General features: G+C 42.3%; 1 protein-coding gene across 1 annotated transcript in view; it reads left to right on the top strand.

Annotated features, from left to right (window-relative positions):
* LOC129703023 (MORC family CW-type zinc finger protein 3-like) overlaps positions 1-16,846 on the top strand; it is a 47,890-nt gene that overhangs the window by 16,002 nt on the left and 15,042 nt on the right. Inside the window, exons 8-14 of the mRNA XM_055645192.1 lie at positions 355-474; positions 581-678; positions 3,613-3,711; positions 4,352-4,480; positions 11,782-11,856; positions 12,134-12,185; positions 14,420-14,500. Coding sequence (XP_055501167.1) covers positions 355-474; positions 581-678; positions 3,613-3,711; positions 4,352-4,480; positions 11,782-11,856; positions 12,134-12,185; positions 14,420-14,500 — 654 coding nt within the window. The remainder of the gene's footprint in view (positions 1-354; positions 475-580; positions 679-3,612; positions 3,712-4,351; positions 4,481-11,781; positions 11,857-12,133; positions 12,186-14,419; positions 14,501-16,846) is intronic.

The raw sequence follows: 16,846 nt of genomic DNA, 5'->3' as shown, positions 1-16,846 counted from the left end.
CTGCTAATTTCCTTTTTCCCCAGCCACAACCTCACCGCCCCCAAACTGGTAGGCAGACATTTCTCCCACCATCTCAAATGCAGAAGTTTCAAGATATTTAACACAATTCTCTGTGTCTAGTTAAGATATATGTACCCCTTTGCTCGAGTGGAGAGGGATTCCAGGAAAATGATAAGACGGGTCCCAGAAGTATGTGTGCTAAGTTTCATCAATATGGTGGGACACTAGTGTAATTTGAGGCAAAAATGCAGACTGTTTAGTGTTAACTCAAAAGAGCAAGAAAACGATTGTTGCCTATTTTTAATTTCCAATGTAATTATGACTGGACTACAGTTTCCTTAATGCTCTTTGAAGAAAAGAAACGTAAAAATAACGTTTGGCTTCAATTGGAGAAACAAGGAACATTATGGGATAATGATGTATCACAAAAACCGTTTGATTAAACCCTATGAGAGAGTTGGTTGTCAGCTTCTTGTGAGTGTATTCCGAAATTATAAGATCTATCATCGTTTAAAATTATTATTTACTTTTGACATCCAAAATCAGAATGGTTAAATTCAATTGTCATTTTCTTTTTCAGACAAATGATGTGGGAGTGGGTGTCATTGGAGTTATTGAATGTGACTTTCTCAAGCCCACACACAATAAGCAAGACTTTGATTATTCGAACGAATACAGGTGAAAATACATTTGTGTGTGAGCTACCTTTTCACAATATGTAATATGCTTAATCGTGCCTTAAAATTTAATATACACACAAATGCTTGAGTAACTCAGCAGGTCAGGCAGCATTTCTGGAGAAAAGGATTAGATGACGTTTCGCGGGCAGGTGGGACCAACGTAGCTGGGACATGTTGGCCAGTGTGGGCAAATTGGGCGGATGGGCCGGTTTCCATGCTGTATTACTCTGATTCTATTTCTCAAACTTAAATGAAAGTCTTGTGTTTAGTAGTGTTCGGGCATTCTCAGTTGACCATTAAATAGTACACTTTGTTTTAATACCATACCATGAAGACCATTTGCCCACCTGCGTTGATTTCATTGGCTGACATTAGTATTTGTCTTTCAATGCCTTGCCGATGTAAGTTTAGCTCTAAATGCCTCTTAAACATGGTAATTGGGCCTAATTTCATCACCATCTCTGGCCGTGCATTGCAGATATCAACCACTCACCGTGTTTTAAAGACAACTTGCCCGAAGGTCCCCTTTAAATCTATCCTACCATAAAGCTATATCCTTTTGATTTGGCTCTGTAGTTTAGTTTGTTTGTATATGGCTAGCTCAGTGTAATGCTGTATTGGCACCTTTCCTATTTTATATGTATTGGAAAGAACTGCAGATGCTGATTTAAAACAAAGATAGACACAAAAAGCTGGAGTAACTCAGCAGGATAGGCAGTATTTCTGGAGAGAAGGAATGGGTGACGTTTCGGGTCAAGACCATTCTTCAGACGGGTTAGGGGAAAGGGAAAGGAGAGATATAGACAATGATGTTGAGAGATCAAGAACAATGAATGAAAGATACAGTGCCCTCCATAATGTTTGGGACCAAGACCCATCATTTATTTATTTGCCTCTGTGCTCCACAATTTGATATATGTAATAGAAAAAAATCACATGTGGTTAAGGTGCACATTGTCTGATTTTAATAAAGGCCATTTTTGTACATTCACCCCCCCCCCCCCCCCCAATATATTTCAGGGCACTTTTATGTTTGGGACAGCAATTTTATGTTTTATATGAGTGGGGCTGTGTGAGGGGAAGATGTGGAGTGGGGCTGTGAGGGGGTGGAGATTTTAGGTTAGAGGGTACTGATTTTAAATGATCAGCCATGATCATATTGAATGGTAATGCTGGCTCGAATGGCCTACTCCTGCACCTATTTTTCTATGAGGAGCTGTGTGCGGGTGGGTTGGAGTGGGGTTGTGTGGTGATGTGAGGGTGGGGGTGGGGGCCTGTCTGAGGGTGGGGCGGGCCTGTCTGAGGGTGGGGGGGGCGGGCCTGTCTGAGGGTGGGGCGGGCCCGGGCGATCAAACCTCGCATCGGGGCTGGTCGAACCTTCCGTGACGTTGGAGCTCCCGACTCGGCCTCACCCGAAACTGCGAGCCCTTGATGGTGATTCTGCGGTGGGTGCGATCCCAGGCAAGAGATCCACTCTGATGTTAAGTCCGCGCCCTGCAACGGGGCTCACGACAGTCTGAGGAGGCCTCCAGCTCCATCGATGTTAGGCCGCAGAGCCCGGAGAATTAGATCCGAAAATTGATCACATCTCCGGGAAGGCAGGAACTTGAAAAAAAGTTTCCCCCCTCCCCCCTCCCCCCTCCCCCTCCCCCCCCCCCCCCCCCCCCCCACATAAAACAAACCGAAGAACATTAAAACAAAACTTTTTTTACAAACTAAAAATAACAACAAGAAAAAACGAACAGACTGCCGGCAGGGCTGCCATCTCCCCGGCGCCCCTGGTGGTCAACCTGCATTAAGGATTAAACACACCTGAACAATTACAAACGACTGTGAAGCCATGTGTCTCAAACATTATGGTGTCCTGAGATGGGGGAACTATGTATAAACACAGCTGTAATTTCTACATGGTGAAACCAAAATGTATAAAAATTGCCTTTAATAAAATCTGACAATGTGTACTTTAACCACATGTTTCTTTCTATTACAAATCTCAAATTGTGGAGCACAGAGGCAAATAAATAAATGATGTGTTTTCGTCGCAAACATTATGGCAGGCACTGTATGCTAAAAAACTAACGATGACAAAGAAAACAGGCCATTGTTAGTTGTTTGTTGGGTGAATATGAGAAGCTAATGCGACTTGGATGGGGGAGGGATAGGGAGAGGGGGTTACTTGAAGTTTGAGAAATCAATATTCATACCGCTGGGCTGTAATCTGCCCAAGCGAAATACGAGATGCTGATCTTCCAATTTGCATTTAGCTTCACTCTGACAATGGAGGAGACCTAGCACAGAAAGTTCAGTGTGGGATTGGTAAGGAGAACTAAAGTGTTCGTAGGCTCAGGCGGACTGAGCGAAGGTGTTCAGCGAAATGATCGCCCAGTGTACGTTTGGTCTCGCACAAGAGTTCACATCAAGAACAACAGATGCAGTAGATGAGTTTGGAGACGGTGGAAGTGAGCTTCTGCATGACCTGTAAAGACTGTCGGGGTCCCTGTACAGAGTCTTGGGAGGAGGTATAGGGACCGGTGTTGCATCTTCTGCGGTTGCAGGAGAAGGTACCTGGGGAGGTGGTTGTTCGGGTGGGAAGGGATGAGTTAATCAGGGAGTTGCGGAGGGAATGGTCTCTGGAAGGAGGAAAGGGGTGGAGATGGGAAGATGCCTCGGATGTCTATTTTATATGTATGTCATTCTGTTATCTCCGACAGCAGAATTTTCTGTAAATTGTTTGCATAAACTGATATACCACAATATATTAATAATTTTGGGCTATGCAGAGCGCACGCCTAAGAAACATTCCTATTATTGACAGTGTAATATGTTTTCAGTGGCATTTTGGTATTGCTGCACAACCTATATGCAAACTGAATATAAGACTGGAACTTATTTCTTGGAAAAGAATGTTAACATTTTTATTTTTAACTTAAAGACTGACTGTTAAGGCGATTGGTATGAAACTTTCTGATTACTGGAATGAGAAAAAGAATAGACAGCGTGACTTATCGAACGTTCCTGTTGAAGATTCTCTGTAAGTACTTGCAGTATTGCTGCAAAAATTCACGTCCTAATTTGACTTTAAGCTGCGTTATCATTTACCTCCAATGCTATTCGATAGCTTTTTTTGTAAAGAGTTTACATATTGTCGTTCTCTGGTGTGGGGGGGGTTTGTGCTGTGGCCATTTTCTACTCTTTGGGTGGCTGTGGAACTAGATTGACCATGTTGAATCTTTGACCTGCCAACTCCAAGTGAGAAGATCTGGTAAATGAGATGAAGCACTTTTATTTTTGCAATTCAATATTTCAACACGGTGGCACAGTGGTAAAGGTGCTGCCTTACAGCGCCAGAGCCCCTGGTGCGATCCTCACTAAGGGTGCTGTCTGTATGGAATTTGTACGTTCTCCCCATGGCCACGTGGGTTTTCTCCGGGTGCTCCGGTTTCCTCCCACAATCCAAAAACATACTGGTTTGTAGATTAATGGGCGTTGGTGACATTGCAGATTGTCCCTAGTGTGTAGGATAGTGCTAGTGTACGGGGTGATTGCTGGTCAACGTGGAGTCCGTGGGCCGAAGGGTCTGTTCTCTCTAAACTAAACCTTTTTAAATTCGTAATCTGATATTTTCTCAAACTTATATATTGTTTCATTTTTATTTATTTGTTTTTTTACAGGAAAGTCCCTGATCAAGTATGGGTTCAATGTGATGGCTGCTTGAAATGGCGAAAGCTTTCAGATATGGCAAACCCAGATATGCTTCCTGACAAGTGGTTCTGCGGTATGAATCCAGACACAAATTATAGGTAAACAGACTGACTTTTTGGTCTATCACGTGGATTTTTATCCTTTCACAGGCACATTGTATTGCACCTTTTGATCAACCAAATCCTGAAAGTTAAGATCTCATCTGCTGTACCAGGTACGGACTCCTATATATCGGCGAGACCAAGCGAATGCTTGGCAATGATTTCGCCTAATGCCTCCGCGCAGTCCACCTAAACCTACCTGATCTCCCTGTAAATATGCTCTTTTCAAGCTTACTCCCCAGTCTAGTTCAGTCAAAAACCACTGAGTCAAGCACTGGAACAAATTTATTTTTAGATTGAACAACAAATTCCCCTATACGACAACTAAACCACCGCGGGTTCGATCTTTGTATCTGCCTGGCCAAGTCCTTCAGCCTTGTGCAAGTAGAAACACTCCAAAAGGTCATGCACTTCCAGAAGATCTAAGATGGAGACACCTTTTATAGGTCCACAAACCTTGAGGGGCTGAACTACATAGGGGTGGTCTCCTTACAATCCAATCAAACATATTAATTACATCAGTACATTATTGACAGTTCCCCAAACCAATTAGAGTCTCCCATACATTGTTTCTAGGAGAAGCTTCTGGAAGGAAGCTAACCTAACTGAATAATGCAACATTTACCCTGGAACTCAAACAAACCTGCCAGGGCTTAACACTTTGGCCAATGAACAAACAGCAGGGTAACTGTCTCGCAACATTATTTACAATTTGTTTGCAGTAATCCAATCAACTTCATGCATTTTACACTTCTTTGGAGATCCTCTGCAAAAATCTCATTCATTCTGACAATTAAAGAGATACTTATACATTTCTTATCTGCAACTTTGATCTGGGACCTAGACTTACTGGCACCATTCTGCAGCTTGTCTTATTACATACATAAACACAGACTTGACCAAAATGGCCTTACAATGCATGAATCCTTTGCTAAATTTTGGTTCTGTTCCTGCTCTCTTTTGACCAGGATTTACATTCCTTCCTTTTGTCATATGGTAACCATCATTTATGATAACTAATTGTACACTGGTGACTGTTGCATTCTATCAAACATATTAACAACAAGATGATGATGTATCTTCCCAGAATCTCATCAAGCTTCCTGAGTTTTCATGGGCGTAGCATCATGATTCCTGTCGATGAGTCTTCACCTCCTGAGTTTTCGTGCACGCGAATCCCCTCCATCCATGTTGCCAATTCATTTGTGCTTGATTCACAGTAGAGTATAAAGTTCCTAGGAAAAACCTGGGATAAAGTAAGTTAGCAGTCCATACTTCCACTGATACTTTTACAGTGGTGAAGATATACCCATGCATTACTTTCATCTACTGTCAGCAGAAGGCCTCTCTCTGTACACTGCTGCTACTCAATGATACAATCCTTCCCACACTATGCTCTTAACTAAACAGTGGTCAGTTATCTCTGCAGTCAAATGGCGATTTCCAATGTACTCTTAATGAAGGTTCCTCATATGAATTTCAGCTGGGTTCAGTCCAGATTACCCTACAGGCGTGAGTCTTACTTAAATTAACCATGGGGAATGCTTCAATTCTGCCAAATTCAGTCTCGGCCTTTAATTTACTATTTTGAGTTATAGGGTCTGTCTTATCCCTTTTCGATCCACAGCTTGTGGTCGATAAGCACAATTCAACTCAATTTCTGTGGAATTCCCAGCTGTTTATATAATTTTCATCAATTTATTTCAATATGTTGTGGACCACTATTTTAAATCAAGCCAAATAGGAATGCCAAATCTAGGGACAATTTTCTTTACTCCTTGATAATAGTAGCTGCTTTATTGTCAAGGGTTGGATAAATTTCCCTTGATGTTAAATTTGCAGGAGTAGGAATACCATTATGAGGAGCTTTGTCTTTGTCTGTTGGCCTCTCCCAAATTGTAAATGTTAAAGGGACAGGACAGTATCACTTCTTTCTCTCTGTTTGTCTCTATCTGTGGGGAGCTACCTGGGTGGAAATGATGGTTACACATCCTACCTGAGCTGTGTCTTCTGCCCGTTCTTGAGGGTCCGCATGCCCTTTTACCTCACTCCACATATAATGGCGTTTTATAGGCAGCACTGTTCTGGAGGCACAACTCAACAAAAGTTTTACATTTGCTCCTATTCCTTGCTCCTACACCTCCTGCATAATAGATTCCTTCTCTTCTTTTCCTAGTGCCAATCTCAGTTCCTTTGAGTTATTTTTATTTTTATTTTGACACCAGCTACTTTGTCTCTTTTCTTTAATATTTTATTAATATAGTTTATTATATTTTATGCTCCTTTCTATTGGTGGGCTTTTCTTGATCCCAATCAGATACAATAATAGTAGTTTCTTGGAATTACTACCTCTTCTTTATAACTTCATTCTAGGTATTTGTAAGGTTTTTTTTCGTTCTGATTTTGAATCTGAGTCACTCACACCTCTTCAATAATTCACTCCTCCCTTTCAGTCTCCGAGGCTACCAAGATCGCCCCCGAACAATAGCCAACGTCTCCAAAGCGCTAACAGTCTCACACCTTTCTCAAACAATTGCACAATCAATCTTTCCAATCTACTATTCAATTGCTCTGTTCACTCGCTCTTTTCAACTCTCTTATCAGTTTCGTCTCATTCACAACCACTCATCCAACTCCCAATCTGTAAACAGTTCTGGAAGAAACCTCAATCTCCCAGATTAAGTTGCTTAATATTTAAATATACTTTTTAGCAGCAGTTTCTCCCACTCAAAATATATCAAATAAGGACAAATGAATGGAAGATATGCCTATATCTTCCGTTTCCCTTTCCCTTGACTGTCACTGAAGAAGGGTCTCGACCCGAAATATCACCTATGCCGCTCTATGATCTTTGCTTTTGTACGTCTATCCGCGCGTACGTTCGACGCGCACGCACGTAGATCGGTGCGGGCCAAGACCAGGAGCAGGGCGAAGGATGACATCAAACGGGTCATGGCAGCTATCGTAAAAGTCGACCAATTATCACCTAGTTCTTTTCTCCAGAGATGCTGCCAAATCCGCTGATTAACTCCAGCACGCTCATTACACTGCGAGAGGCATAACTGAAGTCGGGTCGGGTTTACTGAAACGCTCCGGTGCGTACTGAACGTCAGTCCATTGGATTTCGCAGGAGTGGACCATCTTGCTCTGCTCTAAGATCTTGCTCCGCTCTAAGATCCCAAACAAACCAAATTCTTATATATTCACTTTAACCCACTTTTACCCCAGTCTTACTCTTTACTAAAAATTACTTTCCCTCTCTCAGTTACTCTTCGCTATCAGGTACTAATCAACAATCAATCAGAGGGGGTACAAACTCCTGGTTGATCAGCCACGATTCGGAATCGATTTTACACAAACTTTATACACACTTTGAAGTTTTATACATACACAGATTAATCTGACAATATGTGCACACTTTATATTATAGTCCAGCACCTCAATGCGAGGTTCTATTAGGCAATTTCAAATCGAAGAATTTCAACTCACTCTGATCTGACCAATTAGCTTTTTAGTGCATAACTCGATTCTAATTCAAATTTGTTCGGATATAGAATTCTTGAATTAGGGTATTTTCAACCAATCCTATACTCTAACCACCGAGTGCCCGATACCTTTACGAGGGTTCTTCCCCCATCCTTTCTGAGATCTGAATACCTCAAACAGGCGTGGACTTAAACCAACATAGACTCACCCTGTCAAAAAGGCTTCTTGCTTTCCACGTGCTTGGCACTGGGTGTCAGTGTTTAACCTCTTCAGGCTGGCAGTCGATGCCGATATTTGGAGCGCGCTTCCAATCTGCACCCCCAGCAGCGGCGCAGTGCTTAGCCGCTTAACAGCCAGGTCATCTTGAAATATGCACTCAATTGGATACCTGATCTGGGCAGGTCCTCAAACCTCTAGTTTTATTTTTTTTTATATGGTATTATTTTTTTTGGTTTTTATCAGCAGCTGCAGCTACTAGCTATGACCAAGTTTTATGGGCCTTTAACAAAAAGGAGAGGGACTTTAACCTAACACTAGCAGAGCCTCTAACCCCAAAGGCACTTTTGCCCTCAGTGCTTGCTAGACTGTTCTACGATCTCGTCGGGACCCTTTCCCAAGCCCGTGAATTATCGATCTGCTCCGACTAGCGAGGTGACGAAAACAGATGCGAAAAACGCACCTTGGTGCCGATTTCTGCACTCGTGATCGGGAACAGTTCAATACCCTTAATCGCAAGCTTGTGTTTGGGGGTCCGTTGAGATCCCGGATGAGCCCCCAATGTAAATATGGTCTTCTCAAGCTTACCCCCCAGTCTAGTTCAGGCAAAAAAAGTCGAGCACTGGAACAACCAAACTTTATTTTTAGATTGAACAGCAAATCCCCCTATATGACACCTAAACCATCGCGGGTCCGATCCTTGTCTCTGCCTGGCCCAGCCCTTCAGCCTCGTGCAAGCAGACACACTCCAAAAGGTCACGCAGTCCCAAGCATTTCTCCAGAAGATCCACCTCGATCTAAGATGGAGCCACCTTTTATAGGTCCATGAACCTTGAGGGGCCGAACTACATAGGGGTGGTCTCCTTACAATCCAATCAAACATTCATTTCATCAGTACATTATTGCCAGTTCCCCAAACCAATTAGTCTCCCATACATGGTTTCTAGGAGAAGCTTCTGGAAGGAAGCTAATTTAACTGAATAATGCAACATTTACCCTGGAAATCAAACAAACCTGCCAAGGCTTAACACTTTGGCCGATCAACAAACAGCAGAGTAACTGTCTCGCAACATTATTTACAATATTTACAATTTAAAAAAAAATTTGTATACAAATAATAGTAAGCGACAATTTAATTACAGATTTCTTACATAGCTTCAATTTTTATAAAGAATGAGAAAAAGAGGCGATGCAAAAGGAAACTACCAATAACAAGATTGTATTTGTATTCATTTTATTGTCATTATCTCATAAGAGACAACGAAATGGATTTTCCTTACGGTCAAGTAACATAAAAAATAAATAATAAATAAATAAAACATTTTTTGTTTTAAAAAGCACAAACATAGAAGTCCACGACACAACATAACCCCACAGCGGCACCAAAGTTAAGGAAGGTACCATAGTCCAGCCAGCCTGCCCGCCGATCTTCCCAGATGTTCACCCGTGGTCGGGGCCTCCCGAGCACCCGGAGTCGCCGCCACTGGCGGCCCGATGCTCAGGCCCTCTCGCCGGGAACGATGGAACCCCGACGGAGAACATCCTCAGCGGCCCGGACCTCCAGATCAGCCACCTCCCACCGGAGTCCGCGGCTCCCAAAGTCCACAGGCCCAGCCGGGCGGAGTCACAGGACTCCGCGATGTTGGTCAACGTCGCCCGCGTTGGGAGCTCTGCGAACCACAGCTTCGTGATGTCGGTGCAGCAGGCCCAGCGCTCCGGAGCTCCAAACGGCGATCCCCGGTAAGGCATCGCCCGCACCGCGATGTATCCAACGCTGCGCTGCTGCTGGAGCTCTGGTCGGTCTCAGCAGGAAAGGCCGCGCCAATCCAGTAGGTAGGCCGCGTGGGGGAGGGTGACGTGACTCGAATAATAGTCGCATCCTCTCCAGGAAGCGACTGAAGGACGGTAACCCCCTTACTGCACCCTCTTCCCCCACATAAAGACATAAAAAAACACACAAAAAAACGCTCTTCAAACATAACAAAAAAACAAAAAGATGCCGGACTGAAGGCGGAGGCAGCTCGCAACAGTGCCACCGGATGTCCAATTGTGGAGTTAGATCCAGGAAATGTTGAGTATAACTATTCATCCAATCCCAAACTCGTGTTTCACCCCTGATTTTGTGTTACCAAAAGTGAACCAGTTCACTTTTTCAAAAAATCAATAAATGGAGACCATATTCTAACAAATAATTCTGGTTTGTCAATTAAGACAAACTCATTTTTTCCAAATACAAGATCTCAGTCATTTCCGTAATCCACATTTTAATTATGGGGGCTGCTGGTTTTTTCCAAAATTTTAGTATTAATTTTTACGCAGTTATTAAACTGTAATCAAGAAATTGTCTCTGACATCGTTAAGTTTGTGCTATGTTCTGATAATCCTAATATTATTAATTTGGGCTCTGGGTCCAGTTGCAGTAATCCAATCAATTTACATGCATTTTACACTTCTTTGGAGGTCCTCTGCAAAAATCTAATTCATTCTGTCAATTGAAGAGATACTCATACATTTCTTAACTGTAACATTGATCTGGGACCTAGACTTACTGGCACCATTCGGCAGCTTGTCTTATTATATACAGACACACAGACTTGACCAAAATGGCCTTACAATACATGAATTATTTGCTAAATTGTGGTTCTGTTTTGGTCAGGATTTACATCCCGGTTGCTAAACACTTTGCCACCCCCTCCCATTCCCACATTGACCTTTCTGTCCTAGGCCTCCTCCACTGTCAGAGTGGTATGAATATTGACTTCTCTAACTCAAACTAACCCATGCTTTCCCTCTCTGTACATCCCTTCCCCTTCCAAGTTCTCTGACCAGGCTGAACAGATTAAAATTTTATCAGTTTGCTTTGTCTTCACCTTTTCCTAGCTAACAATGATCTATTCTGCATTTTCCTTGATCTCATCTATTTTGAAGTCTCGTATTCACACCTTGCACTTCCTTATTTATGTATCTCCCTCTCCCCTGAAGAAAGGTCTCGACCTGAAACGTCACCCATTCCATCTATCCAGAGATGGTGCTCCAGCATTTTGTGTCTATATCTTATTGTTTAGGAAGTGGTTTTGAAAGTGATTACAACTAACACAAGTTTTTGTGTATTCATTGTTCTTTAAACAATTCACAGAGTTAGTTACAGGTGGATACATAGTTGAAAGTTGTCTTAAAAAAAAAAATGGTGCCCTGAAATTGGGGGACTATGTATAAACACAGCTGTAATTTCTACATGGTGAAACCAAAATGTTTTTTTTTTTAAATGGCCTTTAATAAAATCTGACAATGTGCACTTTAACCACATGATTTTTTTTAATTACAAATCACAAATTGTGGAGTACAGAGGCAAATAAATGATGGGTCTTTGTCCCAAACATTATGGAGGGCGCTCTGTTAGAAGTCTAAACTGAACATAGTTTGCATAAAACAGTCGGCATCCAAAATCGGAAGGTATGTCATTGCTTTGCATGAGCTCAGTCACTGTAACATCATAACATGACAACTCTTCTTTCAGTTTCTGTATACACTGTAATTTATCTTTACTCTTTTATTACTCTTTAATTTACTTTTGTTCCCTGTTTTTACATCGTTAGCAATTGCAGTGTCCCAGAGGAACCTGAAGATGATACTGACGATGGCCCCAGTTATTCGAAAAAACATAAAAAGCAGTAAGTTCCTCTCATTGATGAAAGATTAAGGTTGACACAAGGAACTGCAGATGCTGGCTTACAAAAAAACACAAAGTGCTGGAGTAACTCAGCAGGTCAGGCAGCATCTCTGGGAGACATGGATGGATAACGTTTCGAGTTGGCCTCCACCTTCTGTCTAGATCCCGACCTGAAATGTCACCCTTCCATGTCTCCAGAGATGCTGCCTGACTCGCTGAGATATTGCAATTATTACCTAAGTATTAAAAGATATGTAACATACTTCTGTGTATTCCAGAGAACAGAAGAAAAGTGGAAAAACTCAACAAATTGTGGATAAAACCAATCAGGTCAGATAACCTATTGTACGAGTCTTATCAACTTCCAATCTAAATTTGTGCAAACTGCTGTTAAAGATGAATATGAAATTGTTATTGTAGCTTCCAGGCGTATGAAATTGTCTTCATTTTACCCCTTTCCATTTAATGTACCCACTTAATGTATGCAAGAGTTATTTGGGATGCCATGCAAATTGATGATACCTTGCACGTACAATATATCCATGTCCCTTTAGTCCTAGTGTAATCATGTGCCTATCTAAAATCCACTATTGGCACCTTGGTGCTTCCCCCACCACCCCTGGCAGTGGGTTCCAGGCACCTTCCACTCCTTGTGTATCGTCCGCCTCTCATCCAAAACCTATGCCCTCAACAATTGGATATTTCCACCCTGGGAAATGTATTCTGTCTACCCAATCTATTCCTGTTATTTTATAAACTTCTAGCAGCCTCAATGCGCCAGAGGATATAATTGAAGTTGTGCCAATGTCTACTTATAGCTAATCCCTCAAAACTACTACTGCACCTTCTCCAACGTCTCCAGACCTTTTCTGTAATGGGGCAATCAGAACTACAGGTACATGCTATACTCCAAATGTGTCAGAAGCAAAATTTTATAAAGCTGCAACATGACTTCCTGACTCTTAAGCTCAGTGTCTCAACCGATGAAGGCAAACATAACATGCTCTGCATTTACCACGCTTTCTACTTGTATTGTTACTTTCAGAAAGCAATAAACCTGGACCCCATGATCCTTGTGTACATCAATGGTGTCAAAAGTCCTCCCATTAACTGCATTCTTTACCCTTACATTTGATTTCCCAGTGCAACATCTTGTACTTGATGGGGTTAAGCTCCATCTGCCATTTCTCCCCTTTCTTCATCCTTATCTATAACTAACCTGTATCCTTTGACAGCCTTCTTCACTGTCTGCAACTCTGCCATTTCTTTCCAACCCATCTGGGTTTTTGTCCAATTAATTATATATAAGAATAAAAATGACAAGCACCAGGGGTTCCAGCACTGATCTGTGCAGAACACCACAGATCACAAACCTTCAGTCAGAATAACACCCTTCCACCATTACCTTCTGTTGTCTATGGGTAAGCCCATCCTGACTTCAAACTACCAAGTCATCATAGATCTTAGTCTTCTGGATCAGCCTACCACAGGGAACCTTGTCATAGGCCCCTTGTTAAAATCCATGCAGACAACATCCACTGCCCTATCTTCATCAATCTTGTTCCTTAAATTCCTCAGAAAACAAAACCTCATCTAGTTTGTAAGACATGGACTGTGCTGCACAAAGCCATGTTGACTGTCCCGAATTAGACCATACTCTTTCAAATGCAAGTTAATCCTATCAATGAGAATCCCTACCATTGATATGAGACTCACTGGCCTATAATTTCCTGAATTACCCATATTTCCAGTCCTCCAGAATTTCAATTGGAACTAAAGAGAATACAAAGATCGTTGTCAAAGGCCCAACATTCTCTCCTCTGTTGTTTCACCCAATAACTTATGATAGATCTATCAGGCTCCAGGGACTTATCTGCTTTAATGCTCTTCAAGAGACCCAACACACCACATTTTTATATCTCAAGATGCTTGTGCGTTAATTTTTGATGATGTTTGCTGGAGTGTGGATGTGACCATTATATACTGAACCATTTAACCATTTATTGATAATCTTGTTTCATTATTGAAAGTGGTCCTTAAGAAACCATGCAGCCAATTTAAGGAACAGCTATGATCCTATCAATGAGAATCCCTACCATTGATATGAGACTCACTGGCCTATAATTTCCTGAATTACCCATATTTCCAGTCCTCCAGAATTTCAATTGGAACTAAAGAGAATACAAAGATCGTTGTCAAAGGCCCAACATTCTCTCCTCTGTTGTTTCACCCAATAACTTATGATAGATCTATCAGGCTCCAGGGACTTATCTGCTTTAATGCTCTTCAAGAGACCCAACACACCACATTTTTATATCTCAAGATGCTTGTGCGTTAATTTTTGATGATGTTTGCTGGAGTGTGGATGTGACCATTATATACTGAACCATTTAACCATTTATTGATAATCTTGTTTCATTATTGAAAGTGGTCCTTAAGAAACCATGCAGCCAATTTAAGGAACAGCTATGAGCAGCAATGAATGAGAAGAAATTAAACTAAATAGAGGTTTTAAATGGAACAAGATTATAAAGTTAATGATGTTATTGCTTTTCGATTCACAGCTAAACCTACAGAAAATAATTCAGAATTATGGTCGGGAAGCTAACGCTCTTCTAAAGGAACAGAAGAGGTTACATGCACGGGTATGGCCATTGAATATTTAATATATATCTATATTACTAAAAGTCTGATCTTGACCGCTTTTGGCTCGCTGTGGTGTGATTTCCGAGAGAACGCCGCCACCTACGGCCATCATTTTTGGCCACCTCGCTCAGAGCCCCCCTACGCCTTCCTGGACCAGAGGATTTTTCCCATCGATGAAAAATCAGAGATATTAATATTTTAAAATAATTTGCCATTCTCTCTGCTGCCCCTGCTGGAGGGAGGGGGAGGGACTATAAAACCAGGAAGTGGTGTGCCTCACTCAGTCTCTGCAAGATGGAGGAAGCCAGAGTGTCACGTGTCTCTGAGCTCTGAATAACACTGAATACATGTCTACTCAACTGTGAGTGCCCTTAATGTGGTTTGAGAATGAAAATATGGTTGGTTTGAAGTAAAAAGGCACTGCCTGCAAATGGTTGTTTGGGGGGGTTTGGGTTGAAGTAAAAAGGCACTGCATGCAAATGGTTGTTTGGGGGATTTGGATTGAAGTGAAAAGGCATTACCTGCAAATGGTTGCTTGGGGGGTTTGTGTTGAAGTGAAAAGGCACTGCCTGCGAACGGTTGTTTGGGATGGGGTTGAAGTGAAAAGGCACTGCCTGCAAACGGTTGTTTGGGGGGATGGGGTAAAAGTGAAAAGGCATTGCCTGCAAATGGTTGTTTGGGGGGTTTGGGTTGAATTGAAAAGGCACTGCCTGCAAATGGTTGTTTGTCTAAACTTGACAACTTCCTGTTTGTGGGGGCATGAACATCGAATTCTCCCAATTTTGTTAGTCCTTGCTGTCTCCTCCCCTTCCTCAGTCCCCCAGCTGTCTCCTCCCATCCCCAAGCCTTCGGGCTCCTCCTCCTTTTTCCTTTCTTGTCCCCGCCCACCCCCGCCCCTGATCAGTCTGAAGAAGGGTTTCGGCCCGAAACGTTGCCTATTTCCTTCGCTCCATAGATGCTGCTGCACCCGCTGAGTTTCTCCAGCTTTTTTGTGTACCTTAAATCCTGTTTGCACTATATTGATTTTAGATAAAACGCTACCACTTACGGCTGTGATTTTTGGCCATCTTACTCAGTCCCCCTCTACTCATCAGGTGCAGAGGATTCTTCCCATCAATGAAAAACAAAAGTGTTATTAGTGTTTTAAAAAATGTTGATAATCTCTCTCCTGTCAATCACGCCATGAAAGCCACACCTTTTCCGGTGGGAGGGGGAGGGATTATAAAACCCGGAAGTGTGGGTGTGGCTCAGTCTCTGCATAATGGGGGAGCGAGAGGTCACGACTCTGTCTGAGCTGGGAATGAACTGAACACACTGAATGTCTACTGAACTGTGAGTGATGTTTTGTGTGGTTTTATGGTGGTTTCACCCTGCTTGAAATAGTGTGAAACTGCATTTGAATGTGGTGGCCTTGCACCCTGCATGAAATGGTATGAAACTACATTTGAATTTGGTGGCCTTGCACCCTCCTTGAAATGGTATGAAACTGCACTTGAATTTGGTGGCCTTGCACCACGGATGAAGGCCCCGACCACGGATGAACACGGAGGGGAGGCTGTCTGGACTATGGTGCCATCCTCACCTTGGTGCCATTTATGTTATGTTGTGTCTTGGACTTTCTGTGTTTGTGCTTTTTTTAAATTCAATTTCAATTTTATTTTTAATATGTTTTATTATTTATTTATTATTTGTTTATTTATTGTGATTTTAATTTTTTTTTTTATGAATGATACTGCCTGTAAGGGAAATTCATTTCGTTGTCTCAAATTGAGACAATGACAATAAATTTGAATACAATACAATACAATACCCTGCTTGAAATGGTAGGAAAATGGATGTGAATTTGGTGGCCCTGCACTCTGCTTGAAATGGAATTTCAAGGAATAGCCATGAGTCAACTGCCAGCCCACCAGCCGTGAGTGAGCTGCCAGGACATTGGGCTTGAGGGACTGAGCTGCCACCCCAAGAATCCATTTGGCCCACAATGTCCATACTAGCCCTCTGGAGACCAGTAGTCCCTGCAGCCAACAACACCCATACTAGCCCCCTCTCCCCACTGGCCACCAATATTGGAATTGGTGGAGAGGTGGAATATTGTGTAGGGGGACCAGCCCTCCCATGTGGACATGGGACCCAACGGGTCCCACTTAGTAATGTGTAAATTCTTGCTTGGTTATAGCTGTATCTCCAATGTACTCTTTTTTTTCGGTGTGATCCTGAATATTTGAGCATGTGCTATTCATCCATAAAGTGCTTTGCAGGCAGTTAGAATCTTATTTCAGCAGAAAGTGGGAATACTCATTTAATTTCACCAAGGTCATGGAGGACCTTTGGTTGTATCCTGA

This window comes from Leucoraja erinacea, chromosome 13 (genome assembly GCF_028641065.1).
Source record: "Leucoraja erinacea ecotype New England chromosome 13, Leri_hhj_1, whole genome shotgun sequence".
Lineage (NCBI taxonomy): Eukaryota > Metazoa > Chordata > Chondrichthyes > Rajiformes > Rajidae > Leucoraja > Leucoraja erinaceus.
The sequence above is the reverse complement of the archived record's forward strand: the minus strand, read 5'-3'. Positions and strand labels throughout refer to the sequence as shown.